This window comes from Capra hircus, chromosome 6, assembly GCF_001704415.2.
Source record: "Capra hircus breed San Clemente chromosome 6, ASM170441v1, whole genome shotgun sequence".
In the NCBI taxonomy this organism is placed as follows: domain Eukaryota; kingdom Metazoa; phylum Chordata; class Mammalia; order Artiodactyla; family Bovidae; genus Capra; species Capra hircus.
Genome location: NC_030813.1, coordinates 84,358,539 through 84,380,468, shown reverse-complemented (window position 1 = coordinate 84,380,468; position 21,930 = coordinate 84,358,539). Strand labels below are relative to the sequence as shown.

General features: G+C 36.4%; 1 protein-coding gene across 3 annotated transcripts in view; it reads left to right on the top strand.

Moving 5' to 3' along the window:
- LOC102186672 (transmembrane protease serine 11A) overlaps window positions 1–21,930 on the top strand; it is a 57,072-nt gene that overhangs the window by 4,025 nt on the left and 31,117 nt on the right. For 2 of the 3 annotated variants that reach the window (XM_018049509.1, XM_018049510.1), the window contains exons 2-3: window positions 6,463–6,584; window positions 8,294–8,412. In XM_018049509.1, coding sequence (XP_017904998.1) covers window positions 6,463–6,584; window positions 8,294–8,412 — 241 coding nt within the window. The remainder of the gene's footprint in view (window positions 1–6,462; window positions 6,585–8,293; window positions 8,413–21,930) is intronic. The other variant, XM_018049511.1, reaches the window with a different exon arrangement.

Here is a 21,930-nt window from a genome sequence, read left to right as displayed (position 1 = left end):
ATTCTTCACCATCTGAACCCAGATAAGCCCAAATGTGATTATTAATTCTCCTCATACATACTTGCTTTTACATTCCTCTTTCATTCCTCTTCCTCACCTCTAGATGACCTCTGCTACTGTCTAGAGAAAGAAAAGGCAATATTATACTATAGTATAGTTTGAGAGTTCTATACCATACTATACTTTGAGAGTTCACAAGCATTTAAAGTCAGTAGAAACGAAGAAGATGTGAAAGCAAAAACAAATTCAAGGCTTGACCACAAAGGAGATGGGTCATCCGCTCTGACCAGTAAAACACCCTCTGCCTTCACTTTATAAAAACTTCATAACACTTCATAGAAAGTGTTTATTTTATCCTCCAAATGCTCTTGTCAAGCTCCTCTGCAAAAGTTGGGCCAGAACTAGGTACTATCTCTGCAACTGGCTGCATAAGTTGAACAAACTGTTCACCTGTAAAATGAAGATAAATAATTCTACTGACAAGAGCGTTTGGAGAATAAGATCAACACTTTCTACGGGGTCACAAAGAGTCGGACACGATTGAGCGACTGAACTGAACTGATGAAAACAGCACTTGCCGAATAGTAGCACTTGATCTTATCACCTTTAGTACTAAATGTCATTCTAAAATAGTCACAGAGTACCCAGACAGATACTCACATATCAGGGCCTATTAGGTCACCATGAAAGGTTGCTTTTCTGTAGCAAATGACTGAGTTCAGCTCCTCAAAGGGAATGATGATTTTTATTGACGGAAGGAGAGTTTGGCACTTTGGCTTATAAGAATGTTCCTCCAGGGATGGGTGCCAGTCTAGGAAAAGAGGAGCAAAGTTTTCTGTACTAATTGGCTCCCAGGAATTCAATGCATTTAGCACCTTTGACAATTATGTTATGAGTTAAGTAGACTATAGTTTGGCCTGGGAAGCTAACCAATAATCAAAAGGTTAGCAATAATAAACCTGTTCAAGTCATTTAGTATATCTTAAACCTCAGAAAATTGTCTCTATGAGGATTTATGGGAATATAACCTGCCTGGAAATTGGCGCTTGTATAATTATCACATGTATCTAGATTTGTATAATGATAACATGCAACTACAAGAAAGCAGAAAACTAATGCTAAAAAGTAAAGATTTAGAGCTTGTAGATAAAATTATAAAGGGCACGTAGTTGACAATGGAGTAAACCAAAGTGACTGCCTTCAGGGGAGGTCTTTTTAGGAAGGGAGGAGGATCTTAATGGAGGAAGGGATCCATGATGTCTTTTGCTAACTCATCTTTGAACTCACATATTTTAAAGTCATCAGCTTAGTTTGGTTACTGAGAAAATGAACATCCCAACTCTGATCATTAACAATTCATGCTGCTCTGTGTATTCTTCAAGGTATATATCCTTCAGTCTTCAAATTTGCAGAAAGCAAAGTCACAAAATTATTCATATTATCACCATGTTTTTATTGATAACATCTTTGGAAAAATCATACCATAAATAAACTCCTTTAAACAATGAATAATCAAACTTAATGAAGGTAATGGATAAACTGGATTTCACACAGATTATAGGTTATGTTAGACTAAATAAATGTCTTCTGTACTTGTGCTTTCTTTAAAGGAATGCAACGTGCTAATTAGGTCATGACTAGGGATTACTTTCAGCTCTTTTCCTACTTTATAAGAATTCACTTTGTATTCTCCCAAGTTGTTACTGAATAAAATAGTCTTATAATTGTATCATTAAAATAGAATTCCCTTTTTTTATCCTGAATATATTTTATTTTATTTTTAATTTTTATTTTTACTTTATTTTACTTTACAATACTGTATTGGTTTTGCCATACATTGACATGAATAGAATTCCCTTTTAATAGTCTTCTCCCAACTCCACAAAAATTACAGAATATTTTATATCTCACATGCTTTCCTCTGAAGGCTGCAGATTTCTGCCCCTTTTTATGAAAGTTGTATTTTCCATTGTGAAAAAAATTATAAGATCCTCCAAGATTCCCATATATCTGTGTATGCATTCCTTCACATTTAAACACTAACCTAGGTACTATTGTGAGAGGATTTTGCAGGCATAATGAAGATATTAAATCACTTTTTTTTTTTTTGTAACATTTATCTATTTAACTACATCTGGTCTTAGTTGGTTGTGGCACACAGGATTTTCATAGCATCACTCAGGATTTTTCCTTGCAGTGCATGGACTCTCTAATTGTGGCATGTGTGCTACAGAGCACACCAGTTCAATAATTGAGACACACAGTCCTAGCTGCTCCATGCTATGTGGGATCTTAGCCTCCCAGCCAGGGATTGAACCCACATTCCCTGCATTGCTAGGTGAATTCTTAACCACTGGACCACTAGGGAATTCCCAATCAGTTGACTTTTAAATGGAGAGATGACAATTAGTAAGCCTAACCTAATCAGATGACATCTTTGAAAAGAACAAGACTCTACCTAGAGAAAGAGACTCAGAATGTGAGAGATTTGATGGAAGATTCCCCATAGCTGGCTTTGAAGATGGAGTGGGCCACATGGCAAAGAACGTGGGTAACCTCTAGAAGCCAAGAGAGGCCTCTGACTATATAGTCAGCAAGAGAATAGGAATCCTGGTTCAGTGTCAAGGAACTGAACTCTCCCTAAAACCTAAGTGAGCTTGGAGGAGGGTCACAAGATGAGATGGCAGTCCCAAACAACAGCTTGATTTCACCTTCATGAGATCCTAAGCAGAGAACTCAGCCATGCCATGTACTGAACTGTGAGTGAATAAATGACTGCTGTTTTAAGTTGCTAATTTTGCAGTAATTGTTACAGTCACAGAAAATTAATACACCAGTGTTTGTTTAATGGGTGCAGGTAAAAAAACATGCTTAAGCATCTCTACTTACAAACAGGCTAGATTCCAAAAGGCTTTATGAAGTATATTTCTTTTCAAATCTGAAGTGATATGATGCAAATCACTAGCAGAACCTCTTCATAATGGGTGGTTGATGATGTATATTTGCTCTCATGCATTTCTTGTTCATATTTATCAAAGTCAATGTTGAGTTGAAGTTTATTCATATAGGATTAAGCAGCTATGGCTTTAACCTATGAATCCTGAAACTTTCGCAATTTGGCATTGTGCACACATACATACCCAAAAGGTTTTCTGAAAAAGGAGACATGCTCTAAATGACAATGTATCATCCCTATCTGTTGGCCACCATTTGCCCCGCAATGTTCACAGCTTCTTGTATGGGATTTGTGGACGTGACTGCCAGGGCACTTGAAGAAGCATGTCAGTGAGTGTTGAAACATTCTCCTGCCTACTGTCTCATAGTCTGTAATAGTGTGAGTCTGCATAACTCTTGATGGTGGGGATGTGGTCTTGCTGTGTCTACTTTCTCCATTTGTACTACTCAGATGAACTATGTCATGATAGGAAGACAAACTTGAAAGTTTGTGAATCTCCTTGAGATCTAGCCTTTCTCCTTTGGCCTATTTTTAGTTTGAAGTGAAGATACACTGATAAGATTCTCTAAGAAAATAAATGATCATATATGATCATAAATGAAGAATGAACTGACTCTTTGTGACCTCATGGACTTTAGTCCACCAGGCTCCTCTGTCCATGGAATTCTCCAGGCAAGAATCCTGGAGTGAGTAGCCATTCCCTTCTCCAGGGGATCTTCCCCACCTAGGGATCAAACCTGGGTCTCCTGCATTGCAGGCAGATTCTTTACCATCTGATCCACCAGGGAAGTCTGATATGATTATATGTATATATATATATATATATATATATATATATATATATATATAAAATAATCTAGTTAAGTATTAAAACGCAATCAGCATTAGGGAGGGGGGCTGTTACTCTGGCACTGAGAAAAAAATAGTGTCCCTGAAGTTAGAAGACATGAGTTTGAGATGATTGCTAGTTCTTCTATACTGAAGAAGTCACTTAATCATCTGTAGGCCTCAGCTTCCTTAACTGGAAAATGTTAAATGTTAAATGCATTGTCCTAAATAGTCTATAAGTTAGCCTTCATTTCTGAATTTAGATTTTAAGTCAACTAAGAGGCTAAGTAATGTAATAGCTCATGAAACTTCTATTTGTTGTTTTTATGTTATGGCACCTTAGCTCTTGTGGAAAGAGCTTTCCACAGAGAGTTGTCTAGGTTATTTTTAATCAGTCAAATGTGCATTGCCAGTATTTTCCATAACCAACAGAATTTAGGTCTCTCAAATTCTACTAGATTTATTGGCTAAATGTAATTTTTATGCCCAAACTATCACCTTAACTATTTAGATCCAAATACTTTGTAAAAAGCTGGCATAAATGAAAATATCTTATATTTTAAAGGACTTCCTGTAAATCAATTAATATTTCTTAAAAAGTCTATTAGAGTGGCCTTCCTTGGTGGTTCAGTGGTAAAGAATCTGCTTGCAATGCTGGGGACTCGAGTTTGATCCCTAAGTCAGGAAGATCCCTTGGAGAAGGAAATGGCAACCCACTCCAGTATTCTTGCCTGGAAAATTCCAAGGACAGAGGAGCCTGGCTGGACACAGTCCATGGGGTTGCTAAGAGTTGGATATGGCTTAGTAATTAAACAACATCGACTACTTAGAGTAAATCAATGCACTAAATTTTGTAAAACATGAAAAAAAGCTTCTGCCCCCAAAGAATTTAGGTTATCAATACATACACAAAAAAAGATAAATTCTAATGAAAGGGATAAATTGACTACAATGGCAAATTGCAGAGAAGAAACACTAGAAAATGAGTTACATGTCCTTTCAAGATTCTTGACTCTAACAAATACCAAATCCTCTCTCTCAACCTCACTTAATTCATATGTAAGGCTGATGTAATACCTGCCTGATTCTCATGGATTTATAAAATTTTCACTTTGTACTAGATACCTTATTAGATCTTAATAATAAAAAAAATGAATAAGAGTAGTTTAACTCATTGAGGAAAGCTGCAGAGCAGTTAACACACAGAATGTGTGTCTGACTCTGCAACCTCACAGACTGTAGCAGACTAGATTCCTCTGTCCATGGAATTCTCTAGGCAAGAATACTGGAGTGGATAGCCATTCCCTTCTCCAGGGGATCTTCCCCACTAGGGGATCAAACCTAGGTTTCCTGCATTGCAGGCAGATTCTTTACCATCTGAGCCACCAGGGAAGCCCAACACATTGAGGAGTTCACAGGTAAGTATAGGTTAATATACATGAAAATAAAGTTAACACAATGTGATTAGCACTATTCTTGAGCATATCTAGAGGAGGAAGAGCAAAGGTTTACTTTTTTCTTCCTAAACTGTGGTAATTTCCTCTAATCCAGAGGTGATGTGATATAAAATATACAGTATCACTTTAGAAATATTTTGCCAAATGAATTTAATCAAGTATTTTAGATCTAAATTTAAATTCACAAGAAATGACAAATTAAATGGGATCACACGAAAACATTCAGACAAGTCCAAAAACTGGTCATTCTAAAGAAAAATTGGCTTGATCTCTTCAACAAGTCAATGTCATTAAAAATTAAAAAGTGATCAGTACTCAAATATTAAAAAAGACTTAAAAGACATAATAACCATGCCACTATGAGGTCCTTGATTTGTACAAACCATCTCTAAATATAATAGGGACAAAAAAGGAAACCTGAAGATGGATTTGGTATTATGAAAAGTCATGATTTCCTATTTTACATTAAAATACAGAAGAAAAAAATAAGTAAAGCCATTATAGCAAAATGTTAACAACTGATAAAATGATGTGATGAACATAGGAATGTTCTAGTATAATATTTTTTCTAAATTTCTGTGTCTGAAAATTTGTATAATAGTTAAACATGAAAGATAAAAAGTAAATAAGACAATAGATTTGAAATCACTTTGTAAACTTTAAAACTATAGATAGATAAAGAGATTTTTTTAAAAGCTATTGGAGAAAGAAGGAACAGTTCTTTCTCAAGCATAGGTACTACTTGTACCACATACTAACACTGGCTACCACAGCAATCCATTCAATGCCTCTAGAAATAGAAGCTAGGAGCACTAGCATGGATTCGCAGATCCTGATCTTAATACCTCCCTTAATGCCAATGTGACCTTGATTAAGTGCTCAGTCAGTCATGTCCAACTCTTTGTGGCCCTATGGACTGTAGCCCACCAGGCTCCCCTGTCCTTGGAATTTTCCAGGCAAGAATACTGGAGTGGGTTGCCATTTCCTGCTCCAGGGTATCTTTCTGACCCAGGGATCAAACCCACCTCTCTTACATCTCCTGCATGAGCAGACAGATTCTTTACCACTAGCACAACCTGGGCAACCCCAACCTTGACGTAAATTCAAGACAACTGTCTTCTTGCTGAGCTAGGCGAAAGCAATATATGCTTATCCAAGGACAACCAGAAAGCCTGTAACCATTGCAACATGAGAGTAACTGGTGAGTTTTCCTTTTTGCAGAGCGGCAGTATTTGACAGCCGAAGCAGAGGTTTGAAACCATGGATGATTGCCCTTCTCATTGTACTGTTACTGACAGTGGTGGCTGTGGCTATCGGTCTTATGGTTCACTTCTTAGTCTCTGGTAGGTAAAATTATGGATTTCGCTGTTTGATTCATTTTTTCTGTAAAGCTTCATTTGTACATATGTAAATTTAATTCCATCCAAAAATAATGTACTTTCACTAGTAAATATCCACATTTTGAATTGTTTAATTTATTCAATCATTTCATCACCTACTGTCTAGTATGTCCAAGTATTTTTCAGGGCACCAAGAAACAGCATTAAGCAAAGCAGATAAATTTCTCACCTCCTTGGAGCTCACAATCTAGTATTCTTTACAGAGTCTACACAAAAGATGAAAATATTAATTGTCTAAAATTTACCAGTAATCATAATAAACTCTAATCATTCATGTATATGCAAGTGAAAAATTTTGATGAATTAGTCATTAAAATTGGCTTTTTTACTCAGCATTTTCTATTAGCATTTCTAGAGGAAAATAATACATGTCCAATGAGATAACGAATTTTGAAGTGATTAATAAATTACAAATATGATGCAATATGATTACTTGCTTTTACAGAAAAATAGTTATTCTTTCAAAAACAATATTCAGGGATTATTTTTCTATTATATGATATATTTATAATTCCACAAAAATTCACTTCAGAATTATCTTTATATTTCATTACTCTGCAGAATGCAAAAATTTTGGATAAATGCCCACAATGTCAATCTCACATAGATGTATGTTGTAAAAACAACTAGGTTTTACTAGAATGGACTTATCTGTTGTCATCTTCCCCAGACTTGGTGGAACAGTGAAGATTCTTTTAGGAACTTTACAGGGCTTCTAAAAACATAGTTCTGGGCCCTGTATAATATCTGTAGTTTACACCAATGGCAAAAGAGTCTCAGGTCAGTTCATTTAACACATAGAAGCCCCTTTACTATGAGTATAATGTCAGTTGTAATATGGACCATATAGATTAGCTATTGGAGGGGCTAAAAAAGAGCACTACTGAGTCAAAAGCACTACTGAGTCCAGAGATGTCCCTCAGAGACAGACCATCCTGAGGTTCCCTTTCTTAAGATCCATGGCTCCCTAAGGAGAGCGGTAGCTCTGTGGTTGCTCCATTCTCTATCTTTAACTCTGCAGATTTCTTGCCCACTGTACCATACTCCTAAGATTACTACATTCCTCAGGAGTCTTCACTGCTCTGTTTTCTTACCTTTCCTGAGAAGACAAGCAGAGATCTGATTGATTCACTCCTATTGCACACTGTTCTCACCTCCAGCCTCAGACAACCTTTTCCCTGCCTTTCTTTTCACATCTTTCTTAGTGTCCCTGGTTCTTCTGTTACAAATCAAAATTTACAAAAATACTTATTTACCTCTACTTTCAGTAGGGTATAAGGTGCTGTACATTTCACCTCAGCAAGAAGCAATATAGTAATTAAATATGCCACCTCTAGAGCTACACTTGTCTGGGTTTAAACTTGGATAGCCACTCACTAGTTGTATAGCTCAGAGCAAGATATTCAATGTCTCATGCCTCACTTTCTTCATCTGTAAAATGAAGGTGATACCAATCTTAGATTTGGTGTTTGAACAACAACTATTACTAACAGAGAGCATTAATCATTATTTTTATTGTATTTATTATTAAACTAAAGTAAAATCTCAGATATATATTCAAGACTTCATATTGGCCCCATCATAGTTGAGCCTTGGATCCCAAAATCTATCCTCAAAACCTCTTAATTTAATGACTTTTCTTTTCATCACAGACCAGAAAATGGAGTATTATCATGCCACTTTTAAAATTTCAGATCTACGAGGCAACCGTAATTCTGGACAAAACAGCCCATATCAGTTTATGGAATTACGGGAGATTAGTGAAAATCTGGTAAGTCAGATAAAATTCTATCATTAAATAATGCAAATGGAAGGAATTTTTGTTAGCTGTTTCCCCTACTATTTCTTAAAACATGACTTTAAGACCACTTGCACCATAATCATCTTGCAGATTCCTAGGTCCCACTCCAGACCCTCTGAGTCAGTGTCTGATGGGATGCATGGATGGGGAGAGGGGGCTAAGGGAATCTACAATCTGGCAAATGGATGATTCTGATAAATCACTCTTTATAGAACTCAACCACCTCACTTAAAAGTGAAAGAACAGAAGCCAAGGTATCCGAGTCCATCACTCCTCGATTGTACCACAATATTACTCAAATGAAAACCTTAATCATACCAGAAGTGGTTATAAGTAAAACCACATGCTTTTTTTTTTAGACCATATTTTAAGATTTAAACTATTTTTTAAGAATTAAAAAAAGAAAGAGGATTATAAATGTTCATTTTATCTCGTAAACATGCTAATTAAGATAGAAATCATAGGTACATTGTGAAATACTGAAATGTAATGCCAACAACTATGTTAAAATTGAAATACAGGACAGCCTTTACATCCCCCCAAAAGTAACCTCATTTGTATCATAGCTCTGCTCATGATGTGTGTGACCCACACTCAAAAACTAAGGTCAAGTTAACTTCCTTGACAAGGAGCCACAGAGCATAGAGTTATTTTAAAAGAGTGGAAATGTCAGGTATGTTGGTTGGTTTTAGTCAAAGAATCTTTTTTTATTCAAGACATTTCTTTTCTTTCTCAAACCAATTTCATTTTTTTATATCACTATTTGATCTTTGTCCATGTGGATACCCAGTTGCAACATATTTACAGTAATATTACTGATGGAGTTTATAAGTTATATATTCAATTCTCACTAAATTATTCACATATGTTCTATCTTGCAGTCTCATTTCCCCAAATCAATAATTACATTTATAGATTGATATATACCGTCCATTCTTCTATATTCAGAGTACCTTAAAAATTAGCTTTAGCAATCCTTTCTTGAGGAATGCCAGAAAAAACTTGGTTATATTAACCCAGTACCCCTTTCCTTCTTCTGACCCTGAGTGACTCCACAAAACCTCCTCAATGTGAAAATACTAATAATTAATTAATCTTAGTTAAAAAGACACATAATTTCTTTGAATATTGAGAAATATTTATAATTTATCAGGAAAATTTTAAATTTGTTTTATGTTTTACAGCCAACATTGTTGGTGTTGCTTTAGGCTGACATTGTTTCTACTGAAGTAAATGGAGAGGAATGCAGATCTTTTCAAAGAAAGTGAAAGAAATGCACTTATAAAGGTTTATCTATAAGTGTTAGAAAGTGGACTTTGAAGCTTCAGTAAAGCATACATTTGCAGATGTGAAAGAACTTCAGATACAAAAGTTGTTAGGTGATAACACATTACCATCATGAGAGCATGCAAGTCCCTTCTCTAGTTGTTTATTTATTTATTTATTTATTTTTGAGTTTGCGTGTGTATTCAGTCAAGTCTGACTCTGCAGCCCCATGGACTGTGGCCCTCCAGGTTCCTCTGTCCGTGGGATTTTCCAGGCAAGAATATGGGAGTGGTTGCCATGTCCTCTCCCAGGTGGTCTTCCCAACCTCAAGGTTGAACTCATGTCTCCTGCATCTCCTGTATTGTCAGGAAGCCCTCCTTCTCTAGTTGCTACTATTTATTTCTTCTCCTTTATTCTCATTCACCTCCCCTTGCAGGCAACCATAATACATTTCACATATATTCTTTTGTTTGTAATAATTCTTACAAAAGTACAGTTTTTGTTTTGTGTATAGCTCATGTTTTTACTTTATTCTTTGTGTTATAAATTCCTTGTTTTAGTCAGTTTGGACTGCTATAAAAAAGCACCATAGTTTAAGTGGCTTACAAACAACAGACATTTTATTTCTCACAGTAATGGAGGCTGTGAGAAGACTGAAGTCCAGCCATTAACATGCTCAGGTACTGGAAAGGACTATCTTGCAGAATGCAGACTTCAGCCTTCTTGGTGTATCCTTAGATGGTAGAGAGCAGGGAGGCTAGAGGTCTCTGGGATACCTTTTACAAGGCACTAATCAGACTTATGACCTAATCACCTCCTAAAGGCCCCACCTCCTATGAAAGTGTTAGTTGCTCAGTCGTGTCCAACTCTATGTGACCCCATGGACTGTAGCCCACCAGACTCCTCTGTTCATGGAATTCTCCAGACAAGAATACTGGAGTGGGTTGCCATTCCCTTCTCCAGGGGATCTTCCTGACCCAGGGATCGAATCCTGGTTTTCTGCATTGCAGGCTGACTCTTTACTATCTGAGTCACCAGAGAGAAAGCCACCTCCTGTACATTGTCTTTATTATGTTAAGTTCCCTCTATGCCCACTATCTGGAAAAGATTTTTTTTTTTTTCCCAAAAAAATGCGCACTATCTGGAATGGAGTATTTTTTTTTTTTTTAAACATGCTATCTAGGTTGGTCATAGCTTTTCTTCCAAGGAACAAACGTCTTTTAATTTCATGGCTGCATGAAATCACGGTGAATGATCCTTTTAATATAATCTTAGATTCAGTTTGCTAGCATTTTGTTGAGTATTTCTGTATCTATATTCATCAGTAATAATAGTCTGTAATTTTCTCTTTAAAAAATATATCTTTGGATTTCTGTGTGTTGATTTTATATCCTGCAAATTTACTATATTCATTGATTAGCTCTAGTAATTTTCTGATGGAGTCTTTAGGGTTTTCTATGTAGAGGATCATGTCATCTGCTAACAGTGAGAGTTTTACTTCTTTTCCAATTTGGATTCCTTTTATTTCTTTTTCTGCTCTGATTGCTGTAGCCAAAACTTCCAGAACTATGTTGAATAGTAGTGGTGAAAGTGGGCACCCTCATCTTGTTCCTGACTTTAGGGGAAATGCTTTCAATTTTTCACCATTGAGGATAATGTTTGCTGTGGGTTTGTCATAGATAGCTTTTATTATGTTGAGGTATGTTCCTTCTATTCCTGCTTTCTGGAGAGTTTTTATCATAAATGGATGTTGAATTTTGTCAAAGGCTTTCTCTGCATCTATTGAGATAATCATATGGTTTTTATTTTTCAATTTGTTAATGTGGTGAATTACATTGATTGATTTGCGGATATTGAAGAATCCCTGCATCCCTGGGATAAAGCCCACTTGGTCATGGTGTATGATCTTTTTAATGTGTTGTTGGATTCTGATTGCTAGAATTTTGTTAAGGATTTTTTCATCTATGTTCATCAGTGATATCGGCCTGTAGTTTTCTTTTTTTGTGGCATCTTTGTCTGGTTTTGGTACTAGGGTGATAGTGGCCTCATAGAATGAGTTTGGAAGTTTACCTTCCTCTGCAATTTTCTGGAAGAGTTTGAGTAGGATAGGTGTTAGCTCTTCTCTAAATTTTTGGTAGAATTCAACTGTGAAGCCATCTGGACCTGGGCTTTTGTCTGCTGGAAGATTTCTGATTCCAGTTTCAATTTCCGTGCTTGTGATGGGTCTGTTAAGATTTTTTATTTCTTCCTGGTTCAGTTTTGGAAAGTTGCACTTTTCTAAGAATTTGTCCATTTCTTCCACGTTGTCCACTTCATTGGCATATAATTGCTGATAGTAGTCTCTTATGATCCTTTGTATTTCTGTGTTGTCTGTTGTGATCTCTCTATTTTCATTTCTAATTTTATTGATTTGATTTTTCTCCCTTTGCTTCTTGATGAGTCTGGCTAATGGTTTGTCAATTTTATTTATCCTTTCAAAGAACCAGCTTTTGGCTTTGTTGATTTTTGCTATGGTCTCTTTTGTTTCTTTTGCATTTATTTCTGCCCTAATTTTTAAGATTTCTTTCCTTCTACTAACCCTGGGATTCTCCAATTCTTTCTTTTCTAGTTGCTTTAGGTGTAGAGTTAGGTTATTTATTTGACTTTTTTCTTATTTCTTGAGGCATGCCTGTATTGCTATGAACTTTCCCCTTAGCACTGCCTTAATAGTGTCCCACAGGTTTTGGGTTGTTGTGTTTTCATTTTCATTCGTTTCTATGCATATTTTGATTTCTTTTTTTATTTCTTCTGTAATTTGTTGGTTTTCAGAAGTGTGTTGTTCAGCTTCCATATGGTGGAATTTTTAATAGTTTTTCTCCTGTAATTGAGATCTAATCTTACTGCATTATGGCCAGAAAAGATGCTTGGAATGATTTCAATTTTTTTGAATTTACCAAGGCTAGATTTATGGCCCAGGATGTGATCTATCCTGGAGAAGGTTTCATGAGCACTTGAGAAAAAGGTGAAATTCACCTTTCAGCTCATGCAGCTCAATTTCAGAAAAATAAATGACCCAATCAAAAAATGGGCCAAAGAATGAACCAGACATTTCTCCAAAGAAGACACACAGATGGCTAACAAACACATGAAAAGATGCTCAACATCACCCATTATCAGAGAAATGCAAATCAAAACCACTATGAGGTACCATTTCACAAAAGTCAGAATGGCTGCAGTCCAAAAGTCTACAAGCAATAAATGCTGGAGAGGGTGTAGAGAAAAGGGAACCCTCTTACACTGTTGGTAGGAAGGCAAACTAGTACAGCCACTATGGAGAACAGTGTGGAGATTCCTTAAAAAACTGGAAATAGAACTGCTTTATGACCCAGCAATCCCACTGCTGGGCATACACACCGAGGAAAACAGAATTGAAAGAGACGTGTGTACCCCAGTGTTCATCACAGCACTGTTTATAATAGCCAGGACATGGAAGCAACCTAGATGTCCATCAGCAGATGAATGGATAAGAAAGCTGTGGTACATATACACAATGGAGTATTACTCAGCCATTAAAAAGAATACATTTGAATCTGTTCTAATGATGTAGATGAAACTGGAGCCGATTATACAGAGTGAAGTAAGCCAGAAAGAAAAACACCAATACAGTATACTAGCACATATATATGGAATTTAGAAAGATGGTAATGATAACCCTGTATGCGAGACAGCAAAAGAGACACAGATATATAGAACAGTCTTTTGGACTCTGTGGGAGAGGGAGAGGGCGGGATGATTTGGAGGAATGGCATTGAAACATATATAATATCATATAAGAAATGAATCTCCAGTCTAGGTTTGATGCAGGATACAGGATGCTTGGGGCTGATGCACTGGGATGACCCAGAGAGATGGTATGGGGGTTCAGGACTGGGAACACGTGTACACCCGTGGCAGATTCATGTTGATGTATGGCAAAACCAATACAGTATTGTAAAGTAAAATAAAGTAAAATTAAAATATATATATATGTGTGTATATATATATATATGTATATATATATATACATATAATCTTTGGTTCTGGTATCAGGGTGATGCTAATCTCAAAGAATGAGTTTGGGAGTATTCATTCCTCTGTAAATTTTGGAATAGTTTCAGAATAAGTGTTAAGTCTTCTCTAAACATTTGATAAAATTCACCTGTGAAGTCATCTGGTCCTGGACTTTGTTTGTTGGGAGATTTTTAATCATAGTTTCAATTTCAGTACTTGTGATTAGTCTGTTCATATTTTCTTTTTCTTTCTGGTTTAGTCTTATAAAACTGTACCTTTCTCAGTATTTGTCCATTTCTTCTAGGTTGTCCATTTTATTGGCATATAGTTGCTTGTAATAGTTACTTCTGTCTCTTTATTATCCTTTGTATTTCTGTGTCTGGGCTTCCCTGGTGGCTCAGAGATCAAAGCATCTGCTGTGTCTGTGTAACTTCTTTTATATTTCTAGTTTTATTGATTTAAATTTCTCCTTTTTTGTCTTGATAAGTCTGACTAAAGGTTTATCAGTTACTTCTGTCTTTTCAAAGGACAAGCTTTTAGTTTCATTGATCTTTTCTGTTCTTTTCTTCTTCTCTACTTATTTCTACTCTGATTTTTTGATTGCTTTCCTTCTACTGACTTTGGGTTTTGCTTGTTCTTCTTTCTGCAGTTGCCTTGGTGTTGAGTTAGGTTGTTTGAGATTCTTATTTCCTGAGGTAATATTGTATTGGACTTCCCCAATATGTTTAGTAACATATTGTTTAGCCTTCATATGTTTGTAATGTTTAGTTTTTTTCTTATGTGCATGCTAAGTCACTTCCGTCATGTCTGACTCTTTGCAACACTATGAACCATAGCCCACCAGGCTCCTCTGTCCATGGGATTCTCCAGGCAAGAATACTGGAGTGGGTTGCCATGATCTATTTCTAATCTCATACTGTTGTGGTTGGAAATGATGCTTGATGTGATTTGAATCTTCTTAAATTTACCAAGGCTTGCCTTGTGACCTAGCATGTGATTTATCCTGGAGAATGGTCCATGTGCACCTGAGAAGCATGTGTATTCTGCTGTTTTCAGACAGAATGCTCTATAAACATCATTTAAGTCCATTTGTCCTAATGCATCATTTAAGACCGGTGCTTCTTTATTGATTTTCAACCTGGATGATCTGTCCACTGATGTAAGTGGAATGTAAAAGTCCCCCACCATCATTATGTTACTGTCAATCTTTAGATGTGGCTGTGGGCTCTGGAAAGCTTTAGGAAGCCCGTCTGTTGATGGATGGGGCTGTGATCCCACCCTGTTAGTTGTTTGGTCTGAAGTATTCCAGCACTGGAGTCTACAGGCTGTTGGGTGGGGCCAGGTCTCCATGCAAAAATGGCAATCCCTGGAGCACACACCAAGGAATATTCTCATCGTCAAAGTCCTTGCCTTGCCAGTGGGCCACACCTGATTCTTGGCTCCCCAAGAGACTCTCTAAGACTTTCAGGTAGATCTATGGGCTCCTATGGAGTCACTGCTTTGCCCTGGGTCCCAGTGCATATGAAAATTTGTGTGAACTGTCCCAGAGTAGAGTCTCTATTTCCTCAAGTCCTGCAGAGACCCTGCACTCAAGCCCTGCTGGCCTTCAAAGACAAATGCTCTGGGGCCTCCCCTTCTCAACGCCAGAACCCCAGAGCCTAATGTGGGACTCAGAACTTTCACTCTTATCGGAGAACTTCTGAAATGTATTTATTTTCCAATTTGTGAGAAGCCCATCCAGCCAGTATGGGGTTTGATTATATAGTAAATGTGCGCCTTCTAATATCTTGTGATATGTTTTCTTTGTCTTTGCATGTAGAATATTTTTTCTGATAGATTCTACTCTTTTTGTGGATGGCTATTCAGCAGGTAGTTGTGTTTTTGTGAGAGAAGGTGAACTCACATCATTCTATTCTGCCATCTTTACTCCAATTTCACTTACTGGACCCACTTTCTAAGACCTTCATGTTGCAGGTTAGAACTTCAACATATGAATTGAAAAGTGAAAGTGAAGTTGCTCAGTCATGTCTGATTCTTTGCAACCCCATGGACTGTACCTGCCAGGCTCCTCCATCCATGGGATTTTCCAGGCACAGGAAAATCTTGCCAACCTAGGGATCAAACCCAGGTCTCTTGCCTTGCAGGCAGAACTCTTTACTGTCTGAGTCACAAGGGGGCTTCTATGAATTGGGCAGGAAGCAAATATTTGACCATTACATCATTTTTGTTTAATATTTTTTTACCCAGATCTGTTTTTTTTAACTCTATCCATATTGATAAATTTACATTTAAATCATTTCTATTAACTCCTGTATAATGAGTTGTAGTGTATATCTTGGAGAAGGAAATGGTAATCCACTCCAGTATTTTGTCTGGTAAATCCCATGGACAGAGGAGCCTGGCAGGCTACCATCAATAGGATTGCAAAGAAACAGACATGACTTAGTGACTAAACAACAACATCAATAAACCCTTGTTTTATTTGGAATCTTAACTCTATAATTACAGTCACTAAAATCCACAATGGAGGAAATGTGGGTTCAATCTTTGAGTCGGGAAGATCCTCTGAAGAAGGAAATGGCAACCTACTCCAGTATTCTTGCCTGGGAAAAAATTCCATGGACATTGAAGCCTGGTGGGCTACAGTCCATGGGGTTGCAAAAAATCAGACATGACTTAGCAACTAAACAACAAGTGTATATCTGCAATACTGATCTCTTGTCCATCGTCTCAAGAAAGACTGAACTAAACATCCTCCTACTTATCCCTTTATGGATCCATTCCAGTTCTTCTGGAAGCAGAATTACCAGCTCATTGGGTGTGCATACACTTAATCTGAATAATTGATGCTGAATTGCTCTTCAAAATGGCTGAATTAGTGTGCACTCCCATCTGTAGTGCATGAGGATTCCTATGTCCCCTTATCTTTGTCAACACTTGGTAACATTTGGCTTTCTAATTACAGCCAGTGTAATAGGCATTAAAAGTGTATCTTATTCATAGTTTAATTTGCATTTTTCTATTGCATATTTCAATTGTGCGTCACTGCCATATACTTGTCAGCCTTTCAGACTTCCATTTCTAAAAACGTCCAGGTCTTCAAATTTGAGTCAGTTCTAGTAGAGTGGATGAACCTAGAGCTAGTTATACAAGTTACTCAGAAAGAGACAGACAAATATCATGTATTAATACATATATATGTCATCTAGAAAATGGCACTGATAAACCTATTCACAGGGCAAGAATAGAGACTCATATATAAAGAATAGACTCATGGACACTGCAGGGGAAGGAGAAGTTGGGACGAATTGAGAGAGTAGCATTGAAATACATACATTACCATGTGGAAAATAGATAACTAATGGGAAGTTGCTAATGAGCAGGGAGCTAAGCCTGATTCTCTGTGACAACATAGAGGGGTGGGTTGGGGTGGGAGATGGGAGGGAGGTTCAAGAGGGAGAGGACATATGTATACTTATGGCTGATTCATGTTGATGTATGGCAGAAACCAACAAAATATTGTAAAGCAAGTGTCCTCCAATTAAAAATAAATACATTTTAAAAACTGTTTTTATTGTTTGCCTATTTTTCTATTATAGCTGTTTTATTAGATTATTAAAATCTTGCTTTGCAAGATTTTCTTATGTTTTGTACATGTAAACAGTTTTTTGTAATAGACATTGCACTTATCCATTCCATTTTTTATTAATTTGAGCCATATTGTCCTTCAAAAAACAGAAGTCCATAATTTTAAAGGAATCATATTTACCAGTTTTATCTGCCCATAAATTTTTAAAAGAATTTATTTCCTCTTTTTAAGTCATAAAATTATTTTACCGTACTTTCATTCTATTAAACTTATACTTTTACCTTTTACAGAAGGTTTTTAAATGCATCTTAAGTCTACCTTTGAATGTGATGTTAGGTAGGAACCCAGGTAGTGAGCTAGTTTTCCCAATGTAACTAACTAAACAATCTATGAAATTTATGATTATTCAGCTCATGACAATTTTTAGCCCCTGAGTCTCACAGTAAAGGAAACACAATCCACCTCTTCAAACTCCTTTCCTTCTCTTTGGAGTGATGATAGTAACACACATTAACTGAACAGCACGACATGATATGATTAAGGACTAAATTGTCCACTGAGGACAATAAGTGCAGAAGAACTTCAAAGAGGATCAACTAGGGTTCACATGGTCAAAAAAGGCTGTGTATTATTTTAGCCCTGTTTAAGTTAGATGGTGTCCCTTTCCCTCCACTCCCCATGAATTTACCTTTAGGAGAATTCTAGGAAGTATTCAGGCCTCATCCAGAGCCACCCCTGTGTATTGTTGCTAACTCCCAATGAATAAACCAGATTCTTCTCTCTGATCTTTGTGAGTGCTAATTAAACAGCCAAGAAAGACAGGTTGTAAATCTTGTTCTTCCTCATATTTGGGGATTTACTGATTTGAATGGAAATGGAGATGCAAAACTGAAGTGAGTTCATGCTCAGATTCTACTAAAATCCATTCCAGTTACTAGATAGTAGCAAGGACATATCTCATCTTTCATATTATTCTTCAGATAAGACTCCAGTAACCAGACACTATGATATTCCCAAATAGGTAGGTCTTTTTCATTATTATTATAAGTTTGAGTAGGATCACTGACTAAGGGGGCACTTCATTTGAAGAAATATATTTCAGAAATATTTTTAAAGTATAGCATTATTACAAATGTGGAAACCAAAAACTTGTAACATTCTAACAATAACATTAGTTAACATGTGTTGAATGCCAAGCTCTCAATTAGCTTAGCACCTTAACCACTGTATCTGTATTATTTTAGTTAATTCTCAAAAAGCAAACTTATGAAGTAAGTACAATTATTATCACAGTTTTATAGATGAGAAAATCAAGGTATCAAAGTTAATTTACCCAAGGTCATTCAGCTAGTAAGCAATGTAGTTAGGATTTGATATTACATTTTCTTACTAAATTTTTGTCATCTGTAAGAATCATCTGCGTCATTTTATTTCCTATCTACCATCCCACAAAACACCAGAAATCAAGTAATTATCTGTGTTATATTTTTCTCTTTCAATTACAGTTGACCCTTGAACAACATGGGTTTGAACTGCACAGGCCACTTATATGCAGATTTTTAAAACAAATACATGCTATAGTGCTGCATGATTAGTGGTTGGTTGAATTCACAAATGCAGAACCAGGGATACAAAGGACCAACTGTGAGCTATATGCATATTTTTGCCCTAACTCCCCAGGTTGTTCAACGGTCAACTATGTAACCACCATCTGAATTGACAATAATGGCACTGGTTAGAAATTTTCTTAGGGTTGTCTCCAAAAAAAAACAAAACAAAACAAAAAACAAAAAAAAAAACCACATGACTCCTGTACCCAAAGTAGTTCTGAATTTTATCTTCCTTATGCCCAGGAACACCAGAACAGGGCCTAAAATGATCCTCAAACTATCCTTGAGATTATGTGTCTAGAGTTGTAGAGACAAAGAACTTGGAAACAGAAAGTGATGTAAGGAGAAGACATAGTTCAGGAACACTCTATAAAGAAATTGAAGCACCAGTGAGAGACTTGGCTCTCTGAAGCAGGATTCTCTTCTCTTGAGAAAAGACAACCGGGTCAAAGTAAAAAATTTAGCAAAGGTATTAGACTATCTAAAGTTTGGAGTTGCATAAGGTAATAGGAGTAAGAGGCCCAATGCCTGGTGTAGGGCTATGGTCCTGTTCTGAGAGGAGTGACTGAACTTGAAAGTCTAGAGAAGAAAATAAGCAGCGAGTATTTAAAAACAAGAACAAGAACAACAACAAAATCTTCATGTTCAGAGGTTCAGAAAAATTGGATGAAGAATGCAATGAATTCTTACTTGGGAGCTCAAACTCACATTCATTTTGTAACTGAAGATTAGGAATGACTAATAGAGGAAAATGTGTATCACAACCTCTGCCTTCAGTGTATTTAATTTTAATTCTTAAAGAAAAAAGCTAGTTGTATATTTCATGTCTGATCTTCAATAAAACATTGCAAAGGAGGCATTGTTATTCACACTTTATAGATAAGAGAATTAAGCTCCTGAAGCTAAAGTACACAGTTTGTAAATCGTGTAGGTGAGATTTGGAGCATATAGGTTAACTCTAACATGTGCTCTGTTCACTAAATTTTTCTACTTGTCAGGAAGGGACTCAACTATAACAGAAAGTTCAGCTCTACATCAGTTCTTCTCCCATTTAATTTTTAAATCCATACATATTATAAATCTACATGTTGTATTAGATCACTTTTATTCAGCCAACACATTGGGATTACATTACTAATTATATAAAGATGCTTCATCTTTAGTTTCTTCATTTTCTTGTATCAATTTTTTCAGCTTTATTAATACATAATTGACATATAACATGTGGAATTTGATGATATGATACACTTATGTTGCAAAATGATTACCACTGTAACATCTCCATCATATCACATAGTTATTTCCTTTTTTGGTGAGAACATTTAAGATCTACTCTCTTAGCAGCTTTAGGATATATAACACCATGTTGTTAAGTATAATCACTACAATATACAAGAGATCCAAGAGCATATTCATTTTATAACCAGAAGCTTGTACTCTAATCAATATTTCTGCATTTTCCCCATCCTCTAGCCTTGGTAACTATCGTTCTGCTACCTGTCTCTATGAGTTCAACTTTTTAGATTTCACATGTAAGTAACTTAGTAAAGTATTTGTCTTTGTTTGACTTATTTCACATAGCATAATGCCCTTAAAATCCATCCATGTTGTCATAAATGGCAGAATTTCATTCTTTCTCATGGCTATAGAATGTACAACTAACCTTTGAACAATGCAGGTTTGATTTGCAAGGGCCCACTTATATGCAGATTTTTTTTCATTAGTAAATTCAGTAGGATTACATGATTCAACCGTAGTTGGTGGAATCCATAGATGCAGAGCCATGAGTAGAAAGAAAATATTTATATGGGAACTGTGGATATGTAGGGCAAACTATTTGTTTTATGGGGACTTCCAGTAGCATAGAGGTTCAGCACCCCTAGCCCCAGCATTTTTCAAGAGTCAACTATGTCTTTAACCATTTATTTTTTCATGAACAGTTAGGCTGTTTCTATATCTTAGCTACTGTAAATAATGCTGTGAGGAACATGGGAGTGCAAATATCTCTTTGAGATCCTGTTTTAATTTCCTTTGAATGTATACCCAGAAGTCAATCCAACCAGTTCATCCTAAAGGAGATCAGTCCTGGGTGTTCATTGGAAGGACTGATGCTAAAGCTGAAACTCCAATACTTTGGCCACCTGATGTGAAGAGCTGACTCATATGAAAAGACCCTGATGCTCTGAAAGACTGAAGGCAGGAGAAGGGGATGACAGAGGATGAGATGGTTGGATAGCATCACCGACTCAATGGACATGAGTTTGGGTAAACTCCAGGAGCTGGTGATGGACAGGGAGGCCTGGCATGCTGTGGTCCATGGAGTTGCAGAGTCAGATATGACTGAGCTACTGAACTGAACTGAACTGAGGATTGCTGGCTCATATGGTAGTTTATTTTTAATTTTTTAAGGAATGTCCATGCTTTTTTCCAAAGTGGCTATATCAATTTACATTCCCAAAAAGAGTGTGCAAGAGTTCCTTTCACCAAATTCTTGCAGTTTTACTGTTAAGATCTTTCACCTCTTCGGTTAAATTTATCCCAAGGTATTTTATTCTTTTTGATGCTATTATGAATGAGACTGTTTTATTTATTCTTTAGATATTCTGTTGTTAGTGTATAGAAACAAAACTGATTTCTATATGTGAATTCTATATGTTTGATTTCTCCATTGATATGTACGCAACTTTGTGGAATTCACTGACCAGTTCCAACAGCTTTTCAGTGGCATCTTTAAGATTTTCTATGTAAAATTATATTATCTGCAAATAAGGCAATTCTACTTCTTCTTTTCTGGTTTTGATGCTTTTGTTATTTTTCTTGCCTGTTTCCTCTGGCTAGAACTCCTAGTACCAGAGTGAATAGGAGTAGTGAGAATGGGCACCATTCTTGTCTAGCTCCTGATCATAGAGGGAAAGTTTTCAATCTTTTATGGTTGAGTTTGGTGTAAGCTGTGCCTTTGTCATATATGGCCTTTCTTGTGTTATGTTCCTTCTA